Raw genomic sequence first — 25410 nt, 5'->3', positions numbered from 1 at the left:
TCAAAAGACCCGTCACTGCCAGGGCAGGACATGAGCTTGTCCAGACCTCAGCTTGCCGCCTCTGTAGTGAGCCCATTTGTCTAGATGACTTTCTGGCTTTTCGGGCAATGGAAGAGGCTGAGACAAAAGCTGGACCAGACCCTTCAGAATGCATAAAGGTTGCACCCTCAGCCTTCTTATTCATAAGTTAGAAAGAAATAGGAAAGCTCTATGGCTACAACTTAGCAACCAAAAAATTAGAAAAGCAAAAGGGGGTGGCTTTTACAATTTATGAACTGCTGAGAGAGTCATTAATTCCCATTTTCTTGGCTCCCATCCTTTTGGGTTTTGAGGCATTTGATAATGTCGATGGCCTGCCCCCTTTCAGTTCTGCTTCTTTGCCACCCAGGACGCTGTTCTCGCTCCTTTTGGCCTGGTCTTTCTTTGCATGGCCTGCCTTCAGTGAGCAGGCTTAACTTGAATCATTAGGCAACGATTGAGGAATGTTTGCTAAATCCCAAACACTCTGCTAGAAGCTGGCCCATGCACCAGAGGAGGGAGGAGTGCGGACAGAATTGGGGAAAGGGGAACCACATGCTAGCTGTAGGTCCCTGGGGATTTACACACAGGGTCTCATTCATTCTGACGCATTGTGATAAGTGTACAAGAGAACCGTGTGTAAATGGCTGTGACTGTCCGATGGAGTGATGATCAGCAGGGCTTAATGCAGCAGCCTCATGGAGAGCAAAAACCATGTATGTATTTGTATATGATTATATGGGTATATATGGTTATGTATATGTGTGTATATATGTATATAATATGTATTTTTTCCCCTTCAGTCCTGATTTGCAAATTTCTGCTCCCTGCTCTTTTTGGCAATTGAGAGCTTCTCTCCTTTTATCCACTTTCTCCGCTGTGCTCTTACTGCCCCTTCCTTCCTTTCTCTCTGGGGCATCTGACTGGAAGTTGGGCATTTTCACATATGACCATTATCACATATCACATTTTCACCTACTACCTTCACATAGACCTCGTGCATTGAAGAGACATTCATAGTCCAATATGTGTACCTCTTCTCTGAAACATGAGGCGTTTTTATTTTACCCTTCACACTTGATTGCCCTTAATCCTTAAAGCATAAGCATTTCTTTTTATTTATTGGAGATAGACATTTCCCCCCACTCCCACCCCCAAACCACAGTACCTGCTGTTTGGACCAAAAAAATACATAAGCACAGTATTGCTTTGTAACACAAAGTTTTCATCAGATCATAAATCATGCAGGTTTATTATTATAATATTAGAAAATTCAGAGAAACAGAGGAAAAGCCACTTCCCAGAACATCACCGTTAATATTTTAGGGAGACAAATCCTTTCAGTACTTTGTATACAAAATACATGTGACCATTAATGGGTATTATGCTTTAAATAGTACTTTGTTAGATCCTTTTTCCTTCAGTGGTATACCACAAACACCTTACTGTGCCATTGAATGTCCTCTTAAAACATGATTTTCTAAGGAGTTAGCTTAAAAAAAAATCTTTTTTGTCAGACTTTATTGTTTAGAGCAGTTTTAGGTTGACAGTAAAATTCGGTGGACGGTACAGAGATTTCCCATATAGCCCCTGCCCCACGCATGCACAGCTTCCCCCCTTATCAGCATCCCTACAGGGTAGTACATTACCATCTGGGAGTCTATACCGGTGCCCCATCACCACCCAGAGTCCAGACTTTCCATGAGGCCTCAGGAGCTAGCTTTTTAAAGTTGGTTTTCCTCCCCTTCTGCTGTATTATAGAAAGGCAAAGGCATCACGATGCTGGAGGAGATCAAGGTCCCGTCCATCAAACTGGTTTACACTCTGACGGTCCCCGAGGCCACGGTGAAGGATAGTGGAGATTATGAATGTGCTGCCCGCCAGGCCACCAAGGAGGTCAAAGAGATGAAGAAAGTCACCATTTCCGTCCATGGTACATTCTGCTTTCTAAAATGTCAGTCGTCCGGGCTGCTCAGGATCGATCATGTGGTAATCGTTACTTAATGGAAACTCTTCCCTGTACAGAGAAAGGGTTCATTGAAATCAAACCCAACTTCAGCCCGTTGGAGGCTGTTGACCTGCATGAAGTCAAACATTTCGTGGTGGACGTGCAGGCCTACCCCCCTCCCAGGATATCCTGGCTGAAGGACAACCTGACTCTGATTGAAAATCTCACGGAGATCACCACCGACATAGAAAAGATTCAGGAAATAAGGTAAAGAAACACCCTTCCCACGCATGCCTGTCCTTTTTATGGTGTGTCTGTAGACAGAGCGAGGTTCGCGCGTGTTTCGCAGCACAAACCGAGAATCAGTCTAGGAGATGTAACAAACCAGCACGGGAGGCCCTTGAAATCAGGTACCTTTGGTGGTCACGTTGCCATGTAGTAATACTATGCTGGTAAATACTTAACAATAAAATAAGAAGAAAGAACTGAAAAGCTCTGTTCCCAATGAAAGACCATTTCCTGCCTCCGGGAAGGGATGGAGGGAGGAACATAAAATTGGACCCACTTGGATTGAATACATTCCGTGACATCCCCCATCTGTGTGGCAACTAGACATGTTGGTGATTCCAGTGACGAGGCCATTATCACATAAACCTATATGAAACAAAACATCACTGGTTTAATTTGAAACACATCTGCCCTAGCGAGGCCTCCACAGGAAATAAGGGTAGAGTCTGGCCAGATTTGGTTTGGAGAAAATGTACAACGACCATAGTTTGGATCCCTGCCCTCTGATAAAATAGTATATCGCTCTCATCTCTTAACTAGGGGTGGAGTTAAGTCACCTCAGCCTCAGTTTCCTCCTCTGTAATGTAGGGTTAATAATACCTTATTTTTTAATTTTTATTATTTTATTATTAGTATTATTTTTTATTATTTTTTATTAATTTGTTTTACTTTTTATTTTTTTAAGTTTACATCCAAATTGGTTAGCAGATAGTGCAACAATGATTTCAGGAGTAGATTCCTTAGTGGCCCTTAACCCATTTGGCCCATCCCCCCTCCCACAACCCCTCCAGTAACCCTCAGTTTGTTCTCCATATTTATGAGTCTCTTCTGCTTTGTCCCCCTCCCTGTTTTTATATGATTTTTGTTTCCCTTCCCTTATGTTCATCTGTTTTGTCTCTTAAAGTCCTCATATGAGTGAAGTCATATGGTTTTTGTCTTTCTCTGACTAATTTCACTTATAATAATACCTTCCAGTTCCATCATGTAATTGCAAATGGCAAGATTTCATTTTGATTGCCGAGTAATACTCCATTGTATATATATATACCACATCTTCTTTATCCATTCATCCGTCAGTGGACATTTGGGCTCTTTCCATACTTTGGCTATTGTCGATAGTGCTGCTATAAACATGGGGTGCATGTGTCCCTTCGAAACAGCACACCGGAATCCCATGGATAAATGCCTAGTAGTGCAATTGCTGGGTCGTAGGGCAGTTCTATTTTTATTTTTTTGAGGAACCTCCATACTGTTTTCCAGAGTGGCTGCACCAGCTTGCATTCCCATTAATAAAACCTTATGTGCTTCAAGGCAAGGAATTAGACCTGATGACATTTTGAGGCCCCTCGCAGATTAGTTTTAAGCTCTGATTAGAATCCCAGAGCAGAAAGTACATCTTGAGGGACCAGCTACTCCCACGCTGTGCCGTCCTCAGAAGTCGTCCTAGGGAGACACAGGGCAGTCCTCGATTTCCAGCCTTCAGGGAAGAGGGGAAGAACCCTTCTCGTCCGTTCACTTAATCTTGGGATTTGCTTTCTTCTTTCTTTTTTTTTTTTTTTTAATTTTTTTTTCAACGTTTATTTATTTTTGGGACAGAGAGAGACAGAGCATGAACGGGGGAGGGGCAGAGAGAGAGGGAGACACAGAATCGGAAACAGGCTCCAGGCTCCGAGCCATCAGCCCAGAGCCCGACGTGGGGCTCGAACTCACAGACCGCGAGATGGTGACCTGGCTGAAGTCGGACGCTTAACCGACTGCGCCACCCAGGCGCCCCTGCTTTCTTCTTTCTGAACTAAATCCCATGTGCCGTTGAGAAGTGGTATCTGAGAAAATGGAATTTTACTGCCTCTGTGGAACAGCGATGGAAAAAGTGGTGAATACCGAATCTGGAAGGCTTTCTGATGACATGAAATGAGGGTGTGCAAAGAGGTGGGCAGTGCTAAACTTTCCATTAGGTGTGAGGCCAGAGAGGAACAGGGTAATTCTGGCACAGCTAACACTTAGACGCTTGTAGGAGTGCTATACGCGAGCCATAATCAATAGTAATGACCGAGCAAAGCTCACCAACGAGAGGTTCGGGAAAGCTGCCTGTCACAGTGATTCAAGAGTCCCTCTAGGACATACCACTGTTCCCATTGTGGGCCAGGGACTGTGAGGAGGGAGTTTGAGGTCGGGGTGTCTGGCTTCCTGAAGTTTAGAACCAGTGGATCCACCAGTTTTCTTGGCTGAGCAGGTGTAGGCATTGAGTGAGAGGACTGTTCGGTGACGCGTAGCCAGGAGCGCCTGTGGGGACTCACTCAGGAAGTCCAGGCCTGAATCCTGTCCAGTATGGTGCAGCAGAGGAAAAGCCAGCCCAGTGTGTGCTCTTGCCCCCCGTGCTGGTGCCCAGCACCTGGGGCTAGACGACTCAACATTTACAGGGTACTTCTGAGCCCTCAAGATGCTTTCACACATATAATTTCATTTAACTAATTCTGAAAATGACAGTGCGCTATGCATACAGTTATCCCATGCTACACATAAGGGAGCTGATGCATGGAGAATTGCAGTAATGCCCAAGGTCTCCTCGCTTCCTGACCAGCACTCTCCCCCTTCCATCCCGTTGCCTTTTCCTGCTGTGATGTTTTATAAAGAAGGAAAAGAAATCAAATGGGCCAGTACTTTATTGATGTACATACATAGAGCCAAATGTCATTTATAACACATGTAAGAAGTCTTTAGGGGAAACTTCCCTTTAGTAAAGTATGAAGAAATGGAGTTTCTTAATGTATTTATTTTTTTTAAGTTTTTTTTTTAACGTTTATTTATTTTTGAGACAGAGAGAGACAGAGCATGAATGGGGGAGGGGCAGAGAGAGAGGGAGACACAGAATCAAAAGCAGGCTCTAGGCTCTGAGCCGTCAGCCCAGAGCCCGACGCAGGGCTCGAACTCATGGACCGCGAGATTGTGACCTGAGCTGAAGTTGGACGCTTAACCGACTGAGCCACCCAGGCGCCCCTTAATGTATTTATTTTTAATAGGTGATGGAATCTTGTGCATTCAAAACATTCGGACATCAAGATAGTGCATTGTAGTAAGCCTCACTCTGTCCTGTCACCATTTTCCCAGGTCCCCCTGCCTCCCCACGCAGAGAAATACCTCTATTAGTTTCACTAGGTTCTTCTGAAACCTTCCAGAGTTTCTTTAAGCAAATACCAACGAGCAGGAATGTTATACCCTGGTGACCTCTCCATATGAGTTTATAGACCATGTCCTCATTGTTTCTTCCAATGGTGGCCCATTGTTTGGCTGAACCACCTAAATGATGGATATGTAGGAGAAGCAAGTGTTTTTTAAAAGGTAAACATGAAGTTTTTTTTTTTTTTTTTTAAAGGGAAGTTGGTGGGTTATGTCTACTTTCATTCAGAAGTCAGGCCTTACCAGAGCTGATCAGTGTTCTAGCCACATAAGCTATCCCTCATCTCAAGATGTCTGGTCTTCTGTTTAAGAATTAAGTGTCGGTGGCACCTGGGTGGCTCAGTTGGTTAAGCGTCCGACTTCACCTCAGGTCATGATCTCACAGTTCGTAGGTTCAAGCCTGGCTCCAGGCTCTGTGCTGACACCTCTCTCTCTGCCCCTTGCCTGCTCGCACTGTCTTTCTCTCCCTCAAAAAGTAAATAAACGGGGGCGCCTGGGTGGCGCAGTCGGTTAAGCGTCCGACTTCGGCCAGGTCACGATCTCGCGGTCCGGGAGTTCGAGCCCCGCGTCGGGCTCTGGGCTGATGGCTCAGAGCCTGGAGCCTGTTTCCGATTCTGTGTCTCCCTCTCTCTCTGCCCCTCCCCCGTTCATGCTCTGTCTCTCTCTGTCCCAAAAAAAAAAAAAAAAAAAAAAAAAAAAGTAAATAAACGTTAAAGAAAAATAAATAAAAGAAAAATAAAAGAATTAAGTGTTGGGGTGCCCGGTTGGCTCAGTTGGTTAAGTGCCTGACTCTTGATCTCACCTCAGGTCTTGGTCTCAGGGCCATGAGTTCAAGCCTGCGTTGGACTCCATGTTGCGCATTGAAGCCTACTTAAAAAAAAAAAAAAAAAATTAAGTGTCTATAAGTCAGACCTTCAACATGTAGAAAGTGCACCGAAAATCCCAGAAAAGTGATGAGGTGGTCAAGAAAATAAGTTGTTTTTCCTTTTTTTTTTACAAAAACAAAATTTAAATTGAACGTGGTAACTGCTTGAATGGGTGGAACCTATTTGGCTACGACCTGCTGAGACAGAGTACTTTTCTTGTCAGGTATCGAAGCAAATTAAAGCTGATCCGTGCGAAGGAAGAAGACAGTGGCCATTACACTATTGTCGTCCAAAATGAAGACGACGTGAAGAGCTATACTTTCGAACTCTTAACGCAAGGTGTGTAAGGGCAGTACAAAGGTAATGTCAGCTCAGGGAATAAGTGCACGGGTGTCCCCCAGGGAGGGTTTGGCACTATTCGCCCAGGTCGTGGAGAGAAAAGCAACACTTCATGGGAGAAGCAGGGGGTGTAGATGTCACGTGTCAGGGAAAGCTTTGTTGGGCTTAATGAATTCACGCAGTTCTGGGAAGTTCCCGGCTCTGCTCTGAAGCACCCTGACTGGGGAATTCCTAGGTTACAACACCACCTGCTTCTCAGTCTGGCACCTCCAGTTCTGGGAAGAGGAAAATGATGCTTTTTTTTTTTTTTTTTTTTTTTTGTCCAGATGATGTTTAGATTGTTCCGGAGACTTTTAGCCTTTTTGCTTAGCTTCCCTTGAAGATATTGGACAATAGCCCTTAGCAGGAGGGAATGCCTGAGTCTGTTTACGTTCAGGCTCAGCACCTGTTTACTTAGGTGCCTACCGTGTGCCAGGGACTGTCTTAGGTGGGCTCAGTTGACCCTCGCAGTAAATCTGTGATGAGGTGTTAGCATATTTCTAGTTTGTTTGACCACAGGGGCGCGCCTGGCTGGTTCCGTTAATAGAGCATGCAGCTCTTGATCTTGGGGTCATGGACTTGAGCCCCACATTGGGTGTAGAGATTACTTAAAAATACAATCTTAAAAAAAATCTAATTATTTGATCATGGATTAAAGAAAGTCTTTTAGGGGCGCCTGGGTGGTTTAGTCAGTTGAGCGACCGACTTCGGCTCAGGTCATGATCTCACGGTTTGTAAGTTCGAGCCCCGAGTCGGGCTCTGTGCTGACAGCTCAGAGCCTGGAACCTGCTTCGGATTCTGTGTCTCCCTCTCTCTCTGCCCCTCCCCCACTCATGCTCTGTGTCTCTCTGTCTCAGAAATAAATAAACATTAAAAAAAAAATTTTTTTTTAATCTTTAAAACGTAGTCACATTCCACAGAGGCACTTTGGTAGATGCTGCTTTAGATTATACTCTAGCTGAATCCATTAGTCGAACCCCAAGCTGTAATACAATTTTAAGAGCCCTCTTTGCCTTTTAAGCCAAATAACCACAGGGGCTTTTTGCTTTCCTCACTCCAGATTTCAAACACCACAGGGTACAAATCCCCAAACACTGAAACTGTGAAAATGCTCTTAACCAAGTGGGTCTGCCCGAACTGGAGCATTATTATTATGCACATAATTGCTTTCAGCCCCTTCTTGGGCGGTTATTTGCTCTGTAGGTTCAAGTGCCACGTGGACAAGTTCTGAACTTGTGTTTCACGGGAGTTCTGGGACACAGGCCATCCCGTTCTGATTTCTTTTCCCTTCTTGCAGTTCCCTCGTCTATTCTGGACTTGGTCGACGATCACCATGGCTCCACCGGGGGACAGACTGTGAGATGCACAGCAGAAGGGACACCTCTTCCCGATATCGAGTGGATGATTTGCAAGGATATTAAGAAGTATGGAAATGAAATGTTTCTTTTCCATGTGTGGTCAGAATGTTTCCTCCTTGATAGGAAGAACTTCAAATGCATTTTCTTTCTCTTGTTGGTCATTTTCTTGTTTTTTGTTTTTTTTGTTGTTGTTGTTGTTGTTGTTTTTTGTATTTGTGATTCTTACTTGGCCTAAGTCTCATAAACTACAAGGTAGGGTTCGAAACCCGGGCTCGGTCTGCACATGTGCACGTTATGTATGCGTGTGCATTTGTGTGGTCGTGAAGAGACGTAAGGAGAAGGTCCGTGGCTCTCACCAGATTCTCAAAAGGTCCCTAATCAGAAAAGAAGATGGGGGCGCCTGGGTGGGTCAGTCGGTTAAGCATCCAGCTTCAGCTCAGGTCACGATCTCACGGTTCCTGGGTTCGAGCCCCGCGTCGGGCTCTGTGCTGACAGCTCAGGGCCTGGAGCCTGCTTCGGATCCTGTGTCTCCCTCTCTCTCTGCCCCTCCCCTGCTCACGCTCTTTCTCTTTCAAAAATAAATTTAAAAATGCTTACAAAAATTTAAAGAAAGAAAAGAAAAGAAGATGAATTTAAAGGACTACAGTGATAAGAGGATTTTTACTATCCTGGCCCACTTCACCTTTCACTTCTTATATGGTGAACTTTATTTGGTAGCTAGACTGGCATGGGAACGTAAACGAAAATATTGCCCATGTGACTGCTCACGTCATTTGCCTGCCTGCTGTTTGGCAGGAGTTACCCCACCGGTTCCTCCTGTACCCCCCATTTGTGAACCTTCCATGATGGGCACTTGAGCGACATGGTCCCACTTTGACCCGTGGTGACTGGTTGTGTTCAGAAGCCTTGCCTCGACTGTTTCTGCTGGAGGCTGAGACTCCTGGACCTTCCCCTTCTTGGGGCTGAGAGCCTGGACTTAGATTTTGACGAAAGCTGGAATCTAGGTCTTGTAACTCAGCCAGGGATCACTCCAAACCTTGCGACATCTTACGGGCTGTCGACAGTGCAAGTGGAGAGAAAAGGACGGAGCCAGGCTTTTTCAAGGGGTGGAAAATGGGGATAGTTAAACATTATTTTTTTCAAATTAATTTATTTATTTGCGAGAGTGAGTGGAGGAGAGGGGCAGAGAGAGAGGGAGAGAATCCAAAGCAAGCTCTACACCGTCAGCTCAGGGCCCAACTCAGGACTCCATCCCACAAACCATGAGATCATAACCTGAGCCTAAATCAAGAGTTGGACGCTCACCCGACTGAGCCACCCAGGTGCCCCTAAACATTCTTGAGGTGGAACTGTTCCGTTTGCTCATGGGGTCAAGACTTGGGATTGGTAGTTATATTTGACTGAACTTATTTCTACCTCGTGTACTTCCTAACAGTCAACTTTTTTTTTTAATTATTTTTTTTTAAATGCTTTTATTTTATTTTTGAGAGAGAGAGAAAGGAGAGAGAGGGAGTGAGTGCGCCAGGGAGGGGCAGAGAGAGAGGGAGACAGAGGATCTGGAACAGGCTCCAGGCTCCATGCTGTCAGCACAGGAGCCCAATGCAGGGCTCGAACTCACGAACTGTGAGACTATGACCTGAGCCGAAATCGGATGCTTAACCGACTGAGCCACCCGGGCGCCCCTATTCTTTTTTTTTTTTTTTTTTTTAATTTAAATCCAAGTTAGTTAACTTGTAGGTTGATCTATGTGTACGTTTCAACAGTTACCTTTCATTTATCCACCTATAGGTTATTCTCTCTTGGGCGTGTGCAAACAAGTTTTAGCGTTATTATGTGCATAAAATGAGAAAGTCAACCTGTGGCACCCCCAAATGTAGGCAAGGTCAGAACTGCTTGCCACCTTAGAGGAGTCTCACTGCTTCAGTCACCTCCATTATCCCGATAATTGGCTCTACACTGATGTCCTCTTTTTCTCCAGATGTAATAACGAAACTTCATGGACGGTTTTGGCGAACAACATCTCGAACATCATCACGGAGGTCCACCGCCGGGACAGGAGTACTGTGGAGGGCCGAGTGACGTTCACCAGAGTGGAGGAGACCATCGCCGTTCGATGCCTGGCCAAGAATCTTCTTGGAGCCGAGAACCGAGAGCTGAAGCTGGTGGCTCCCAGTGAGTTGCTCTTAGACATCCGCCAAGCCCTTCCTCCCTCAGCCAGAACTTCGAGTCCCAGATGGGGTTCTAAAGGAATGAAGGCCCCAAGGCAGAAATTCAGCTCCGAATGCTCTCAAAGGGCCTTCTCTGGGCATCCATATGGGAACCCTTTTCTTTCAGATTTTGACCCCAAACTGCATCTCGCAGAAGCACCCTAGGCATTTTGCTTGTCTAACAGGATAGCTGCTCAGTCTCTTTAGTCTGAGGGGGGGAGGGGAGGGGTGGTGAGGGGGAAGGAGGATCTTCTGCCTTGTTGCTCCTTACAACCCTTGAGACAGGTTGAATTCTTAAAAATAATAATAATAATAATAATAATAATAATAATAATAAAGCCAGAAGTGATAGAAACACACTGCAGCCTTTCAAAAAAAACTGAACTTACACAGCGTTCAGTGTCATTTGTCAGTCTTTATATTCCCAGTTCACATTCTGTCTAGAATGTTAATGCTGCGGCACCCTTGGAGGAAGTATGGCATTTTGCGCAGTCTTGTGCAGTTGCACAGAGTTGATTGAATTTTGTCCCTTTCTCTGCTAAGGGAAGAGACTGGACTGGTTTCATGAGCGTAGGTGATGGAGAGATGCTATCGCCCGTCCCTAAAATAAGCCAAGCAGCCTCCTGCTTTTCCACCAGCGGTGTGAGAGTTCCGGCCCAGGCACACCCCCCTCACCTTCCTGCGCTCTGGCACATTTGTGCGAATTCTTCACCATGCCTCTTTCTCCTCCAGCGCTGCGTTCTGAACTCACAGTGGCGGCTGCAGTCCTGGTCCTGCTGGTGATTGTGATCATCTCCCTCATTGTCCTGGTTGTCATTTGGAAACAGGTAGATATTTTCTTCAGAGAACGAAAGATACGAACAAGGAGCAGCGCAGTCTAGTTCAGTGCTTGGCACAGAGAAGGAGCTCAGTCGTTACGTGTTGAACGAAAGTGTCGCTCGGTCCTACTGTGTGTGGTCGCCTTGCTGTAGTTAAGCTTTGGTGCCTTTGGACTTTGGTAATTCACCAGCTAGTTGTCCCGGTCATTTACAGAAACCGAGGTATGAAATTCGTTGGAGGGTCATTGAATCGATCAGCCCCGATGGACATGAATATATTTACGTGGACCCGATGCAGCTGCCTTATGACTCTAGATGGGAGTTTCCAAGAGATGGACTAGTGCTTGGTAAGCGCCTACCCGGCTGATCTCCCAAGACTCCCTTTTGATTTCTACATAACTTTACTTTTTATAGCCTTGTGCAGGAATAAGGGATCTGGGCTTGCTTAGCAAGAGCTAGGCAATGGAAGTTGGCCGTCAGAAGTATTTTTGTCTTGAAAATGAGTTAATTGCATCACCGCAGTAGTTTTTGGGTTTTTTTTTTTTTTTTAAATCTTGTCCTGTAGCAAATTATGGTTAAAGAAAATTTTACAAGAGGAGAAGAGAATATGAGGAGGTCCTGCCAAAGATAACAAGCAAAATGGCTTTGCTTTGGGAATGACACAAATTGAAAATGAGGCGAATTTCGGTGACCGAAAAGAGATGAGAAACGAATGAGGACAACCACAAAGGGTATTTTAATCCAGTACATTCTGAGGATGTATTAGATACTTCTTTAGAATATACATATTTAATAGGTACTTTTTTGGGGGTGCTCGGGTGGCTCAGGCGGTTGAGTGTCTGACTCTTTGATTTCGACTCAGATTATCATCTTGAGGTTCGTGGGTTTGAGCCCTGCGTCGAGCTCTGTGGTGACCGCCTGGAGCCTGCTTGGGATTCTCTATCTTCCTCTCTCTGCACCTCCCCTGCTCGCTCTCTCTCTCTCTCTCTCTCTCAAAATAAATAAAATAGGTACTTTTCAAAGCGGAACGTGTAAAAATAATCAAGCCAACTTCTCAACTATTGCAATCTTGGGCTGAGACCAACTACATGAAGCTTTAGTCCAAGGGTTTTTTTTTTTTAATTTTAAATCATATTCAGAATGAATGAAAACAAGACAAAGACAAATGAAAGAGCTAGAAGTTGTGTCATCAGGAATATGCTAACGGTATGTACTTCGGAGGATGCCAGAGGCAGTGTTTAATTATCCACTTGTCTCATTCCAGAGTATGGCAAGGTTAGGTCTTCTTAGAGACTTACTTAAGCTGAAATCAAATATGGTATCCTAGCTACTTCCAAGTTTAAATATTACAGCTGGGAATTTAGCTTTCTTTATTATCTCTCTCTGCTGCCAGTCCCACCCCACCACCACCCCCTAATTTTACAAAATGGAGCGAGGAACTTAAAGTAATAAAATGTGGTGGAAAAGGGCGACATCCCTAATATGCTAAGAGGCATTTCTATGTCTCTCTCTGCTCCTGTGTATTTCCAGGTTGCTAGGGAAGCAGTACCTTTCCGGGTGCAGCTTCCGACATGAAAACATTCAGTCAGAGTTGCTGCTGGCCGGGGCGCCTAGGTGGCTCAGTAGGTTAAGCGTCCAACTCTTGACTTCGGCTCAGGTCATGATCTCATGGTTTGTGAGTTCAAGCCCCACCTCGGGCTCTGTGCTAACAGTACAGAGCCTGCCTGGGATTCTCTCTCTCTTTCCCCCTCTCTCTGCCCCTCCCCTGCTGGCACATGTTCTCTCTCTCTCTCTCTCTCTCTCTCTCTCACACAAAATCAATAAACATTAAAAAAAAAAAAAAAAGAGTTACTTCTGGCTATTAGTCCCTTATGAGCTGAGTCTTTTCCTGGTTTGGCTCTGCGTGGTGGGGCTGGCCACTCTGGGAAGCATTCCTTTTTAGACTGCGAGCTCTTTGGGGGCACCTGAGTGGCTCAGTCGGTTAGGTGTCTGACTTTGGCTCAGGTCATGATCTTGCGTTTGTGGATTCAAGCCCCGCGTCGGGCTCTGTGCTGACAGCTCAGAGCCTGGAGCCTGCTTCCGATTCTGTGTCTCCTTCTCTCTTTGCCCCTCCCCGCTCGTGCTGTCTGTCTCTCTCTCTTTCTCTCTCTCTCTCTCAAACAATAAAATAAAACCTTAAAACAAATTTAGACTGTGAGCTCTTTAAGAGTGGGGACAGCAGCTTCCATTTCCTTTTGCTCCCAGGGCGTGTTTAGCCTTTGTTGTGCCTGGGCTTTCTGACAAGCAGGCAGCTAGGACACCAGCCTGAAGTTTACTTCGTCATTCCTCGGAATCAGCGATATCTTGAATGCTGCAGTCTTTCCAGTGGATAAGGACTTATTGATGCAAAAGATGCCTGTGGAGAACAGAAGGGTAGCGAGGCAGGGGGTTTTGGGTGAGAGCCACAGAAAACGAGCACATGGGAGCCTGCAGTCTGGCCCAGCGCTGGAGCTAGCCGACAGGATGCTCACCCCAAGGAGAGCTGCACCCTCCTTATTCCTCCCTGCGTTTTCCTTTTCCTTGCAAATGTTATTTGACAAAAGCAATCATGCTAATGTCCTTCCCCGTGGGTTCGGTGCTGGTCTTGACATGGTGACTTGGAGGAACCATTATGCTTACTCCATGCTGGAAGAATGCCCCCGCTGTGCCCCTGCGAGCGCTGGCCATGGGGAATAGAACTGAGGGGACGCCACCGTCTGCCTGAGTTAGTGGTTCTGATCGCCCACAGGTCGTATCCTGGGATCTGGTGCGTTCGGGAAAGTGGTCGAAGGAACTGCCTATGGATTGAGCCGGTCCCAGCCTGTCATGAAAGTAGCAGTAAAGATGCTAAAACGTAAGTGCCCCATCCTGGGATTTCTTCGAAAATGGAGATAGTAAGTGAATCGCTCCAAACCCCACAGCCAGTAAATGCCAAACTTAGGACTAGATCTTGGTTCTTTCGACTCTAGGTTTCATGGGTAGACTCTTTTCTCAGTCGGGTTATTTAAATTATTCTTGTTGCCTGTATGTTGGAAAATCAAGAGTTGTTATTTTTGGTGACTTCTTTTTTCCCTGAAGACTTGGGATTAGTTATCAGTCTAGACCAAGTCACTATGTGTTTCTCTTTTAGACTCTTCGCTAAGTAAAATGACATCCAATCACAGGATTAAAGCCATGTTGCTGGCTTTTTCTGGGAAGTAAATCAGTTGAACTGATACGTGATTTATTTCTTCAACAGCCACAGCCAGATCCAGTGAAAAACAAGCTCTCATGTCGGAACTGAAGATAATGACTCACCTGGGGCCCCATTTAAACATTGTGAACTTGCTGGGGGCCTGCACCAAGTCGGGTAGGTTTCCTGACCTGGGGGTAGGGATCTTGTATAGATCTATAGTTGGGAAGACTGCCCAGGATTTTTTTTTTTTTAATGTTTATTTATTTTTGAGAGAGAGAGAGAGGTGCAGAGAAAAAGGGGAACAGAGGATCCGAAGCAGGCTTTGCACTGACAGCAGAGAGCCTGACGTGGGGCTTGAACTCACAAACTGTGAGATCAAGACCTGAGCTGAAGTCAGACGCTCAACTGACTGAGCCACCCAGGCACCTCCTTTTTTGTTTTTGTTTTTTAAAGTTTACTTATTTTGAGGCAGAGAGAGAGAGCCTCCCAAATGATCTCATGACTGTGAGATCATGACCTGAGCAAAGTCAAGAGTCAGATGCTTACCTGACTGAGCCACCCAGGCTTCCCTGTCCAGACTTTTTTATTTTATTTTATTTTTTAATTTTTTTTTAACGTTTTATTTATTTTTGAGACAGGGAGAGACAGAGCATGAACGGGGGAGGGTCAGAGAGAGGGAGACACAGAATCCGAAACAGGCTCCAGGTTCTGAGCTGTCAGCACAGAGCCCGACGCGGGGCTCGAACTCACGGACAGTGACATCGTGACCTGAGCCGAAGTCGGACGCTTAACCGACTGAGCCACCCAGGTGCCCCTGTCCAGACTTTTTTAAACCCTCCTTCTCTCCCTGCAAACATGCCCACAAATATAAGTCCGTGAATGGAGTTGCCTGGATTCCACTGAATGGAAGGTCATTGTTTTTGAGCCATATCTCTCGCCAGCGCGCACAGCATTTCGTGACTTTTCTCTTCTTCATTTTCATACCCATTTCTAAACTGGCCTTGGTTCCCACAGGCCCTATTTACATCATCACGGAGTACTGCTTCTATGGGGATTTGGTCAACTATTTGCATAAGAATAGGGACAGCTTCCTGAGCCGACACCCAGAGAAGCCAAAGAAAGAGTTGGACATTTTTGGGCTGAACCCTGCTGATGAAAGCACACGGAGGTGGGTGCAGAGGGACACGTTGCTGTGAATCGTTGTGTTACAAGTGGGGAGAACCCACGTCGGGATAGAATCCACGTCTGCAGATCCAGGGCCGGCAGGTGGCAAGAGTCCAGCTCCCCTGCCCATCATTCCATGATGGTGACACGTGCCGGTACATCCCATGACACGGTGCTGGTGTTTTGGACCAGATATCACCTGAGGAGGCCTAACTGAGAGGTTTGAATGGAAGCAAAAGTTGGACTCATTCTGGGGGCCAGTTTGCTGTTTTTGTGTGTTCCACTTAAGACCCGTAATTGCAGCTATAAATCAAGCCAGTGGTAGTGATCGTAACTGCAGGAACTTACAGGTGGCTATAAAGATCTCTGTAGATTTCAAGTTCCGTAAGATCAGAAAGTACAAGTTCCCTTTGTATCGAATTACTCGACGGCCACCAAACTGGCACTGAATTTACGGAGTAGCAGGAAACGTCTGCCCGAGCCATGTGGTCGTGTGGTCCAGGTTTGTGGCCTGTTTATTGTAAAACGGAGCAAGAATAAGGACAGACACACCTGAGTAGATGACCCGTGTGTTTGTGTGATTACTGATTAGTGCTCATCTCATCTACCAGACCACCCCACGTGAAGGGTACACATTGGTTTTGCTTTTGCTCACCCCGGCCACCCCCCTACTCACCACACTACCTTGCATGCGGTAGGCACCTGGTCGTCCCCTACTGAATGTTGAATGACCACCCCCGAGGGGCACCCTGAATCAGGTTTCTTTTTCTGTTTTTACAGTTACGTTATTTTATCTTTTGAAAACAACGGTGACTATATGGACATGAAGCAAGCTGATACCACACAGTACGTCCCCATGCTGGAAAGGAAAGAGGTTTCTAAATACTCGGACATCCAGAGATCTCTGTATGATCGCCCGGCCTCGTATAAGAAGAAATCTACGTCAGGTAAAAGTGTCAGTGTGTCCTCTCTGCCTCTTCTAGTGCCTTAACGATTCAGATATCCCCTGCTCTCTGCAAGTTTTGTTCGTGCCACTCTGCTTTTATGAAAGGCCCACGTGAGTATTTGTTTTCGCTTGCTGAGAGAAATCAATCCAAAGAGGATTTGCTTCTTTGCTTTATGCCATTTTGGCTTGCAGAGGGTTTCATAGGCATGCTCTACTTTCGGATAGTGGTCAATTCTCAGGGGAAGGTGAGCAGGTGGGGTGAGTCAGACTGTGAGGCTGTGGTCCCTAAATGCAGGTTTGCACAAGTGGGTCTGTGACGTGCCCTCAGAACTTTCTGGGCTATGACTTGAAAGGAAGAACGAGAATAAAGACGAACTTAATGCAATGCATTTTCATTTACTTGAAATGTAAAACTTCTAAGGAATTATTTATTCTGATATAACGATCTTCCTTTTTTTGGTGTTAGTGTGTGTGTGTGTGTGTGTGTGTGTGTGTGTGTGTGTGTGTGAAATGAAAGTATGGGGGTAATTGATGGTTTTTTCCCCCCTCAGTGCCCTTACTTGGTAAATTTAAAAGTTGGCTACCTTATATTGGTTCCCAATAGTATTTAAAAATTTTTAATCACATAAGTCTCTGATATCGATGAGTTCAGTAGCCCTTGCTTTTGGCTTTGCTAATATCCGCTTTGTGATAGAAGCTGGAAGGTAGACAATTTAAGGTTATATTTTCTGACAAGGGTGTTGAGTGTTTGTACTGAACGTTGTTTGAAGGAAAATCCCGTCTAATCTTTCAAAACAGATGAACATGTGGCATAGTGGCATTGATTCGTGAACTCCAGGGAGCCTAACTGATGCCCATAGCAGATGGACTACCCCACTTCTGCTGCGGGGAGACCCTTCCAGGTCCCCGTCTAATCCCAGGCTTGGAGTGGGGAGGACGTCCTGCTGGGTCTGAGGCTGACCAGTCTCTCGATTTTGTGTTCCTGGGCCTGGGCCCTCTCCTTGGTCAATGCAAAAAAGTGTTGAGCTGCCATGGAAATTATTTTGTAAATCACTGATATGCTCTGCATGCTTGCGGGGTTCTTCAGTGAAAGGTACAAATCCATTTAAAAAAAGAATGTGCTTGTTTTGCAAAGCTCCATACATGAGAATATTTTCCATTGCTGCAGTTCCAAGTTCCATTCACTCCTCATTGCCAAATGGGGGAACTTCCAAGCCCTTTTAAAAGATTAGCCAATGAGAGCTGTCGGAACAGTGCTTCCTCTCCCCTCCCGTATTGTTAAAAATAGTTTACATTGCTTCCCAGGCTGGACCTGGCTCCAGATGTCAGGGGAACCTGATTCATGCTCAGCCCGGGCCCTGTTGGCAGGCACGCCCCTGATTTCTGGCCTTCTCCTGGCTGGCTGGAAAAATATGAATGGTTGCACTACTCTTCACTTGCCTGAAAGCGTTCAAAAAGAAATGAGAACGGCTGGCCTAGATTACCTCCTTCCTCGAAAACCCTGGGACCCTTCCAGAGGAGACTAACTGGGCAAAGTGGACAAGTTGCAAAAGGAACTAAACGCAGAGTCAATGGCACTGACCTTTAAGATCGTTCCCTCTAGTCTGACTGGGGCTTGCTTTAATACAGGAAAGAAGCCAAATACTATGAAGGTGGCTTTAACAAGAAAAGAGAAAGGCAATTCTTAGAAGCTACTTTTTTTTTAATGGTCATTTATTTTTTAGAGAAAGAGAGAGACGCACACACAGAGTGTAAGTGGGGGAGGGGCAGGGAGAGAAGGAGACACAGAATCCATCCAAACGAAGCAGGCTCCAGGCTCTGAGCTGTCAGCACAGAGCCTGATGTGGGGCTCGAACTCACAGACCGTGAGATCACGACCTAAGCCAAAGTCAGATGCTTAACAGGCTGAGCCACCCAGGCACCCCAGAAGCTACTTTTTCGAAGGGCCCTCATGTATATTCATCCCGTAAGATTTAAAGATGACTATGTGACTTGCTAACTAAGGTTGAAAAAAGAAATATAGGAGGCAAACAACAAAATATGTGTGAGACCCCCTTAGACTGGTCCCTATGGACACACACACACACACACACACACACACCAGATATATATTTCCGCAGGCATACTTCTTTTTAATGGTAGAACCTCTGTGTGGTTTGCGTCCCCACCTGCGAGGTCTGGAAACACTATAGGAAAATAATTTTAGATTTGTTCTTTGGACAAGCCTGCGCAGCCCTGTGGGAGAGCCCCCTGTGGGTGACGTTTCACGCTGTCCTCCAGCACCAACACACTTAATTCCTTTCCTGCAGACTCGGAAGTCAAAAACCTCCTTTCGGACGATAACTCAGAAGGCCTGACTCTGCTGGATTTGTTGAGCTTTACCTATCAAGTGGCGCGAGGGATGGAATTTTTGGCTTCCAAAAATGTGAGTATGTTCCCGGAACGGAGTTCTCTGTAGATCCGGGCCTGGAGCGTGGTAGGCCTGGCAGAGGCTTGTAGCAACGGCTGCTTCTCCCTTCCCTTTCCCCGAAGTGTGGTGGGGCGTCCGGTCTCATCAGGCGCCTACTCTGCTTCAGAGCCTTCTCCTTCGTGGGGGTGGCCGGGATGAGAGCCTGCAGGCCGTGAGCTCTTTGCTCCAGGACAGCCTCCCTGAGGTGTCCCGGGCAGCCCCAAGCACCACCACGAAGTGGCCAACCTTGCAGGGGTGAGGTGGTCTGGCGGCAGATGGACAGACTCTGTTGTTTCTTCCCTTCCCACGCAGTGTGTCCACCGGGACCTGGCTGCTCGCAACGTCCTCCTGGCGCAAGGGAAAATCGTGAAGATCTGTGACTTCGGCCTGGCCAGGGACATCATGCACGATTCAAACTACGTGTCCAAAGGCAGCGTACGTGCTCTTTCCCCCCGTTTGACTTGCTCACCTTTCCTCACTGAAGCTCTGAAACTAGGCATTGCTTCTGGCCATTCAGTGTCCATATTTGTTGTTAAATATTAAAAAAAAAAAATTTTTAAATGTTTTATTTATTTTTGAGACAGAGAGAGAGAGAGAGCATGAGCAGGGGAGGGGCAGAGAGAGAGGGAGACACAGAATCCGAAGCAGACTTCAGGCTCTGAGCTGTCAGCACAGAGCCCGACGCAGGGCTCAAAGCCACTAATCTTGAGATCATGACCTGAGCCAAAGTCGGACGCTTAACTGACTGAGCCACCCAGGTGCCCCTTAAACATTTTTTTTAAAGTTAATTTATTTATTTTGAGAGAAAGAGAGCATGTACGTGTGCATGTGCAAGTGGGGGAGGGGCAGAGAGAGAGAGAGAGGGAAAGGGGGAATCCCAAGGAGTCTTCATGCTGTCAGAGCAGAGCCCAATGCCGGGCTTGATCCCATGAGATCATGACCTGAGCCGAAGTCAAAAGCCAGACGCTTAACCGACTGAGCCACCAAGGCGTCCCCAGCGTCCATATTTTAATGTGGAGCCCACAAGATTCATGAATGGGCTCCTGGGACCAATACGGAAAGCACAAGGTCTGCAGCCAGACTGCTTGGGTGTGAGTACTGGTTCCAGCACTTACTACTGTGGGGATTTGGGGCAAGTGACTTGACCATTCTGTATCTTGGTTTCCCTATCGGTCACAGCGACCTGATAATAGTACCCATCTCCTGGGTTGCCTTGGGTGATTCAGTCGGTGACTTTAAGTTAAATGCTTAGGGCAGTGCCTGGCACACACGAGCCCTCAGCAAGTGTTAGCTATTAATGTGTAGATCATGTGTGCCGGTGCACCTGCATTCATTTCCAAAGAGAGCATCTTTAACTTTTATCAAATTTGCAAACGGTGTCTGTGACCCCTAAAATGTTGCGACCCTATGAGTTAATAGATCTTAGAAGCACAGTTTCCTTAAAGATGGTCTTTCTCCCCACCCCTTCTACCTCTAAGCAGATGCAGTAATTTAGGATACATTTTCCACTTGTAGGGACAATTCCAAATCACCCCACTGCACTAGTTGTGAGACAGCATGGGGTTGCTGTGCCCACCCACAGAAGGCCACTGGTCTGTGTCCAGGCTCCATGTGAGACCAGCTTTAGGTACCCTGAACAAGTCAGTGGACTTTGGTGGAGCCAATTTCTCACCTGCCTAAAAAGTTGGGGCGCCTGGGCGGCTCAGCGGGTTAAGCATCTGACTTCAGCTCGGGTCATGATCTCACAGTTCTTGGGTTCGAGCCCTGCGCTGGGCTCTGTGCTGACTGCTTAGAGCCTGGAGCCTGCTTTGGATTCTGTCTCTGTGTTTCTCTGCCCCTCCCCCACTTGTGCTCTGTCTCTGTCTCTCTCTCTCTCTCTCTCTCAAAAATAAATAAACATTAAAAAAAAGTTGATGAATCTGTGATCTCCCCATGAATTTCAGAAGGCTGAAGGTTGCTAATGTGGTTCCTTTATGTTGTATATCTGCTTCAGTCTTAGTATTTCGACTGGAGTTTGTACAGCCTCCCAAAAGAAGTGGCAAAATTATCATAACGTCATATTTATAGTGATAGGAAATGAAGTTCTTAAAATTCAGTAATGTAATTGGTTCTCAGATCACTGGATCTGTTTCAAATTTTGTTCCTAGGAACACCGGCAAATAGGAGAGACTGGTCCAGTCAGGGCTTTCGCTTTTTGGGTAAAACATTCAGGATTAAATATTTTCAAATGTTATTCCTTGGGAGGACCTAAGAGGCCACATCAACTATCCATCATTCATGAAATATTTATCGAGTACCCACCAGGTGCCAGGCACTCTCACGAGGGTGGAGAACACAGCCCTGGACAAAAAAACACAGGGAGATACTTACATGGACAAGGTTCTCATTGCAAGTTATTATTAGTCCAAAAAGGACCCCTACTATTTCCGCTGCTGTGGGTCATTGGTGCGTATGCTGGATTTAATTTCCTCCCTCCTTCCATGCAGACCTTTCTCCCTGTGAAGTGGATGGCTCCTGAGAGCATCTTTGACAACCTCTACACCACGCTGAGTGACGTCTGGTCTTACGGCATTCTGCTCTGGGAGATCTTTTCCCTTGGTATGGGCCTGACGTCTCTGCTCGCTTGGGTCGTTTTGGAAAAACACTGGGAGGGAAACACTGTGTTTTCCAGGCTCCAGGGTGGTAACAATGTTAAGATACCTGCTGTGAGTCAAGTGCACTGCGGCAGATTAAATCACACATTGCGCACTTCTGGTGTCAGGAGTATGCCCGTGCAGACAGCCAGGAGTTTTGGGGGGCTGCACCCTCACGTCTGGCCTTTGCCCCCCCTCTCCTTTGGGCTGTGCTAGAATGACTTTCTCCCACTAGAGATGTTCCTGAGGACACCCACTCCCCAGCTGCTTTTTCACGGGGTCTTTGGGTTAAGTGGGTTCACCAGTGGTGATCGAGGCTCAGGTGAAAAGAAGTGTGGCCAGGAAAAGAGTGTGATTCCCCTTCCTGATCATCTCTCTGGAGGAGAAGAGCCTCCTAGTCATTGGGTTCGTCAGTCACCAGGTCCCAAACAACACAGGTACCCTGTGCTGCCAGGTGAGGGCCCTGAGGGAGGAGTGATTCATGACCCTGACCTCTGACAGTTCATCTCGGATAAGATAAGACTTACACATAGCAATAAACGGGGTGGTTCTGATTAAAATTGTAATGGAAGAGAAAAGGGGAAGGAGTTTTGGAGTAGTTTTGGAAGGCTTTAGAGAGGAAACTAAGCTTGTTCTGACTGTGGCCATAAAAACGGAAATGTTTCATGAATTCTGTTATCTTAATGTGGTAGTAAAGGGTTTCTTCCTGCCTGGTCTCCTTCTTCGATCCCATTTGTCCCTGCTTGGATGTCACTGCATCATCCCGGTGTGTGGCTTAACTGAGGCTCACAGTCTACTAAAAGCAGAGAATCACCTAGATATTTCAAGCCTCAGCTTTGACTTTTGCTCTAATTATTAAACATTTTTGGTGAGAATGATTTTTTTTTGTAATTTTTTTGGCTTTAGTGATTGAGAATTTCTCTTCCTTTTCTATTTTGCTTTGTATGTGTAGATCCAGGGATCAGAAACATTGAAAAACACTTGTGTGCTTTTCCTAAGATGTAGCATCTTTGCCTAGGGTGTCTGGACTTGACCAACCCAGAAGTCCTGGTTACCTTTACGATTCCGGGCAAGCCCGTGAAGTCAAGGAGATGGTAACCCTTCATTTCCTTGCAAGAACCAGAAGTCCAAGTGGGGATCCCCAAATGTGTTCTGTAGGTGCTGTATGACCCCCGAGTATCTCAGCAGTGTAACGCACACTCGTTAATCCTGGTTGTTCCCTTTGGTTTTCAGGGGGCACCCCGTACCCTGGCATGATGGTGGATTCCACTTTCTACAACAAGATCAAGAACGGGTACCGGATGGCCAAGCCTGACCACGCCACCAGCGAAGTGTGAGCCCCCTCCCCATCTCGTGCGCCTTGCGTTCATGCCCGGCGGGCGTGTGGGGTGGGGCGGGGGTGCCCTGACACTCCTCCCTGTGCCCACTCGGAGTTGTGTGCTTCCGCAGCTATGAAATCATGGTCAAGTGCTGGCACAGTGAGCCGGAGAAGAGACCCTCCTTTTACCACCTGAGTGAGATTGTGGAGAATCTGTTGCCGGGACAATATAAGAAGGTTTGTCTGGGCCCCTCCAAGCTGGGTGGAACGGCACGGGCAAAGGGAGAAGTCAAGAGCAGGCAGTCACACGAGCGAGCAGCACAGTTCAACGCTGTTTTAAAGGAACGTTTCCAAAGGGGAGGAAGATTGTTTGATCCAGTGGCCAGGGCTTTCATGGCGTGCTCCCCCGGCCCCTGGTAGCGATGATGAATGAAAACCCTCCCCTCTCCTCAGGGCTCCCCTTTTATCTCAAGTGTGCGACACCTGTAAGCACTTTATTCTCCAGATGTTCGAGTATCTGAAGCTACCGTGCAGTTAGAAGTCTCAGGGCATCCACAGCCATTAAATCGCTAATTTGAATGCACTTAAATCCATGTGAAATTGGCTTTCACCAGCTGACTGGAAGGAACAACCTCAGCTGTTATCTGTGGCTCCAGCTGGTTTTTTGCGGAATAGGAAGCATTGTTCAAAGGAACAAATGTAATTTCATGGAGCCAAGCAGGATATGTTAATAAATGAAACAACTTTCTGCCGAGATGCTGTGAAGGAGCCCCAGACACAGTTGTATAATCAATGCAATTTCTAAGATTCAGGTTCGTCAGTATGTAGAGTCTTCCTATCTATTGCTTGTCCTTCTCATAGAGGAGCAGCGTTAGGTCGTTGCATGCTGAACTGGGCGTTAAATACTTGTGTCTATTGATTATCTCACTGCCCGTTACAACTCCCATAAGTGAGGCAATGAGGAGGCAAAAGGAAATTAATGGTGGCTCAGTCAAAGATGCCCTGGCTGGTTAAGTAAGATGTATGGGTGGGAAGAGACTGGAATTGGTCTGGAAAATGAAGTCTTTTTAGATCCAAGTTCTGTAAGTTTTGAGTTAGATTTCTCCAACGTTTAAGGGTCAGGAAGGTTTCAGGGGTGGTGCTTTCAGTGGAAGTCCTTGTCCCCTCTTATTGAGACCCATCCAAGCCCTGAAGAGACTATGTATTGGGACCAGAAGGCTCCCCGCTAGTCCCAGAGAAGGGAGTGTGTGTGCATGGAGGTGGGTGGGAACACAGTCATAGCTACCAACTCAGTGAAGGGGTTCATTGTATCTTTTTTTAAACAAGTTTATTTGGAGAGCGACAGAGAGAGCGGGGGAGGAGCAGAGGGAGAGAGAAAGAGAGAGAGAGAGAGAGAGAGAGAGAGAGAGAATCCCAAGCAGGCTCAGTGCTATGCGGGGCTCAAACTCAATAACCGCGAGATCATGACCTGAGCCAAAACCAAGAGTCAGTCGCTTAACCCACTGAGCCACCCAGGTGCCCTGGGGCTCATTGTATCTTAAGGAGAATGAGAGATCCCATTGGTAGGATGGCAGGAGATCTCTGCCATCAGTGGTCCTTTCCCCATGTCCCACATCCCTGGGATGTGACAGTTGACAGCTGACTCTCCTTCAGTTGTCTCAACCCCGCATCTGTGCGGTAGCTTGGAAACACAGACGGTTAAATAATAGTTCTGAGCGTCCTTTCTGCAGTTCAGTGGGTGACACTTGGTTAACCACGTGAAATGCATATCTGCAGAGCTACGAAAAGATTCACCTGGACTTCTTGAAGAGCGACCACCCTGCCGTGGCGCGCATGCGCGTGGACTCGGACAACGCCTACATTGGCGTCACCTACAAACACGAGGAAGACAAGCTGAAGGACTGGGAAGGCAGCCTGGACGAGCAGAGGCTGAGTGCAGACAGCGGCTACATCATCCCTCTGCCCGACATCGACCCTGTTCCTGAGGAGGAGGACCTGGGCAAGAGGAACAGACACAGGTAGGGCCTCCTGCAGAGCTCCCCTCCGCCCCCAGCGCACCTGAAGGAGGGGAGCCATTGCCCTGGCGACATCAGTGCATCTGTTCGAGGGGAGCTGTGGCAGAGCCTCCGAGGGGTCTGTTTCCATATGCAAATGCTTCCCAGATGCTCCTCATACCTGCTCCGTGGGGCTGGGGGAGGTATAGGGCAGGCAGGGTGGAGAGTCTTTGCCCAGAGTCCTCAGGTGTTTTGATCAGACTGTCGCAGCCGCTCTGATTATTGAGATACTAGAAGCCTCTCTTGCTGTTTTCTGCACTGGTCATGGAACGGAGGAGAGAGCTGAGAGAGAGGCCAGACTGGGCTATTGGATGCTTCATCGGTGGATCTTACTCCTAGCTGTAAGCTCAGATCACCTGGGGAGACTAGAAAACCGATCTACGCACATCACCCAGACCAACGAGTTAGAATCTCTGGGAATGGGACCCAGGCGCTTCCTGGCTGATTTGTTCTTCCTTTTTAACTTTGTATAATGGAAGACTTCTAACGTGCCCGACTCAAGTTGTACAGTGACCTGTCAGTTAATCTGTCACCCAATTTGAGCGTGCATGAACTCATGGCCAGAATGCATGAATCCACTACCACTCTCCTTGGG

General features: G+C 46.8%; 1 protein-coding gene across 3 annotated transcripts in view; it reads left to right on the top strand.

Annotated features, from left to right (window-relative positions):
* The window catches only part of PDGFRA (platelet derived growth factor receptor alpha), a 51450-nt gene that overhangs the window by 17540 nt on the left and 8500 nt on the right, over window positions 1–25410 (top strand). For all 3 annotated transcript variants that reach the window (XM_030313856.2, XM_030313858.1, XM_030313857.1), the window contains exons 6-22: window positions 1780–1951; window positions 2044–2233; window positions 6521–6636; window positions 7973–8099; window positions 10012–10205; window positions 10973–11067; window positions 11273–11405; window positions 13826–13930; window positions 14315–14425; window positions 15266–15419; window positions 16196–16362; window positions 18671–18786; window positions 19123–19245; window positions 21297–21408; window positions 22677–22776; window positions 22893–22998; window positions 24538–24779. In XM_030313856.2, the coding sequence (XP_030169716.1) occupies window positions 1780–1951; window positions 2044–2233; window positions 6521–6636; window positions 7973–8099; window positions 10012–10205; window positions 10973–11067; window positions 11273–11405; window positions 13826–13930; window positions 14315–14425; window positions 15266–15419; window positions 16196–16362; window positions 18671–18786; window positions 19123–19245; window positions 21297–21408; window positions 22677–22776; window positions 22893–22998; window positions 24538–24779 (2363 nt within the window). The remainder of the gene's footprint in view (window positions 1–1779; window positions 1952–2043; window positions 2234–6520; window positions 6637–7972; window positions 8100–10011; window positions 10206–10972; window positions 11068–11272; window positions 11406–13825; window positions 13931–14314; window positions 14426–15265; window positions 15420–16195; window positions 16363–18670; window positions 18787–19122; window positions 19246–21296; window positions 21409–22676; window positions 22777–22892; window positions 22999–24537; window positions 24780–25410) is intronic.

This window comes from Lynx canadensis, chromosome B1 (genome assembly GCF_007474595.2).
Source record: "Lynx canadensis isolate LIC74 chromosome B1, mLynCan4.pri.v2, whole genome shotgun sequence".
Taxonomy (NCBI): domain Eukaryota; kingdom Metazoa; phylum Chordata; class Mammalia; order Carnivora; family Felidae; genus Lynx; species Lynx canadensis.
The sequence above is the reverse complement of the archived record's forward strand: the minus strand, read 5'-3'. Positions and strand labels throughout refer to the sequence as shown.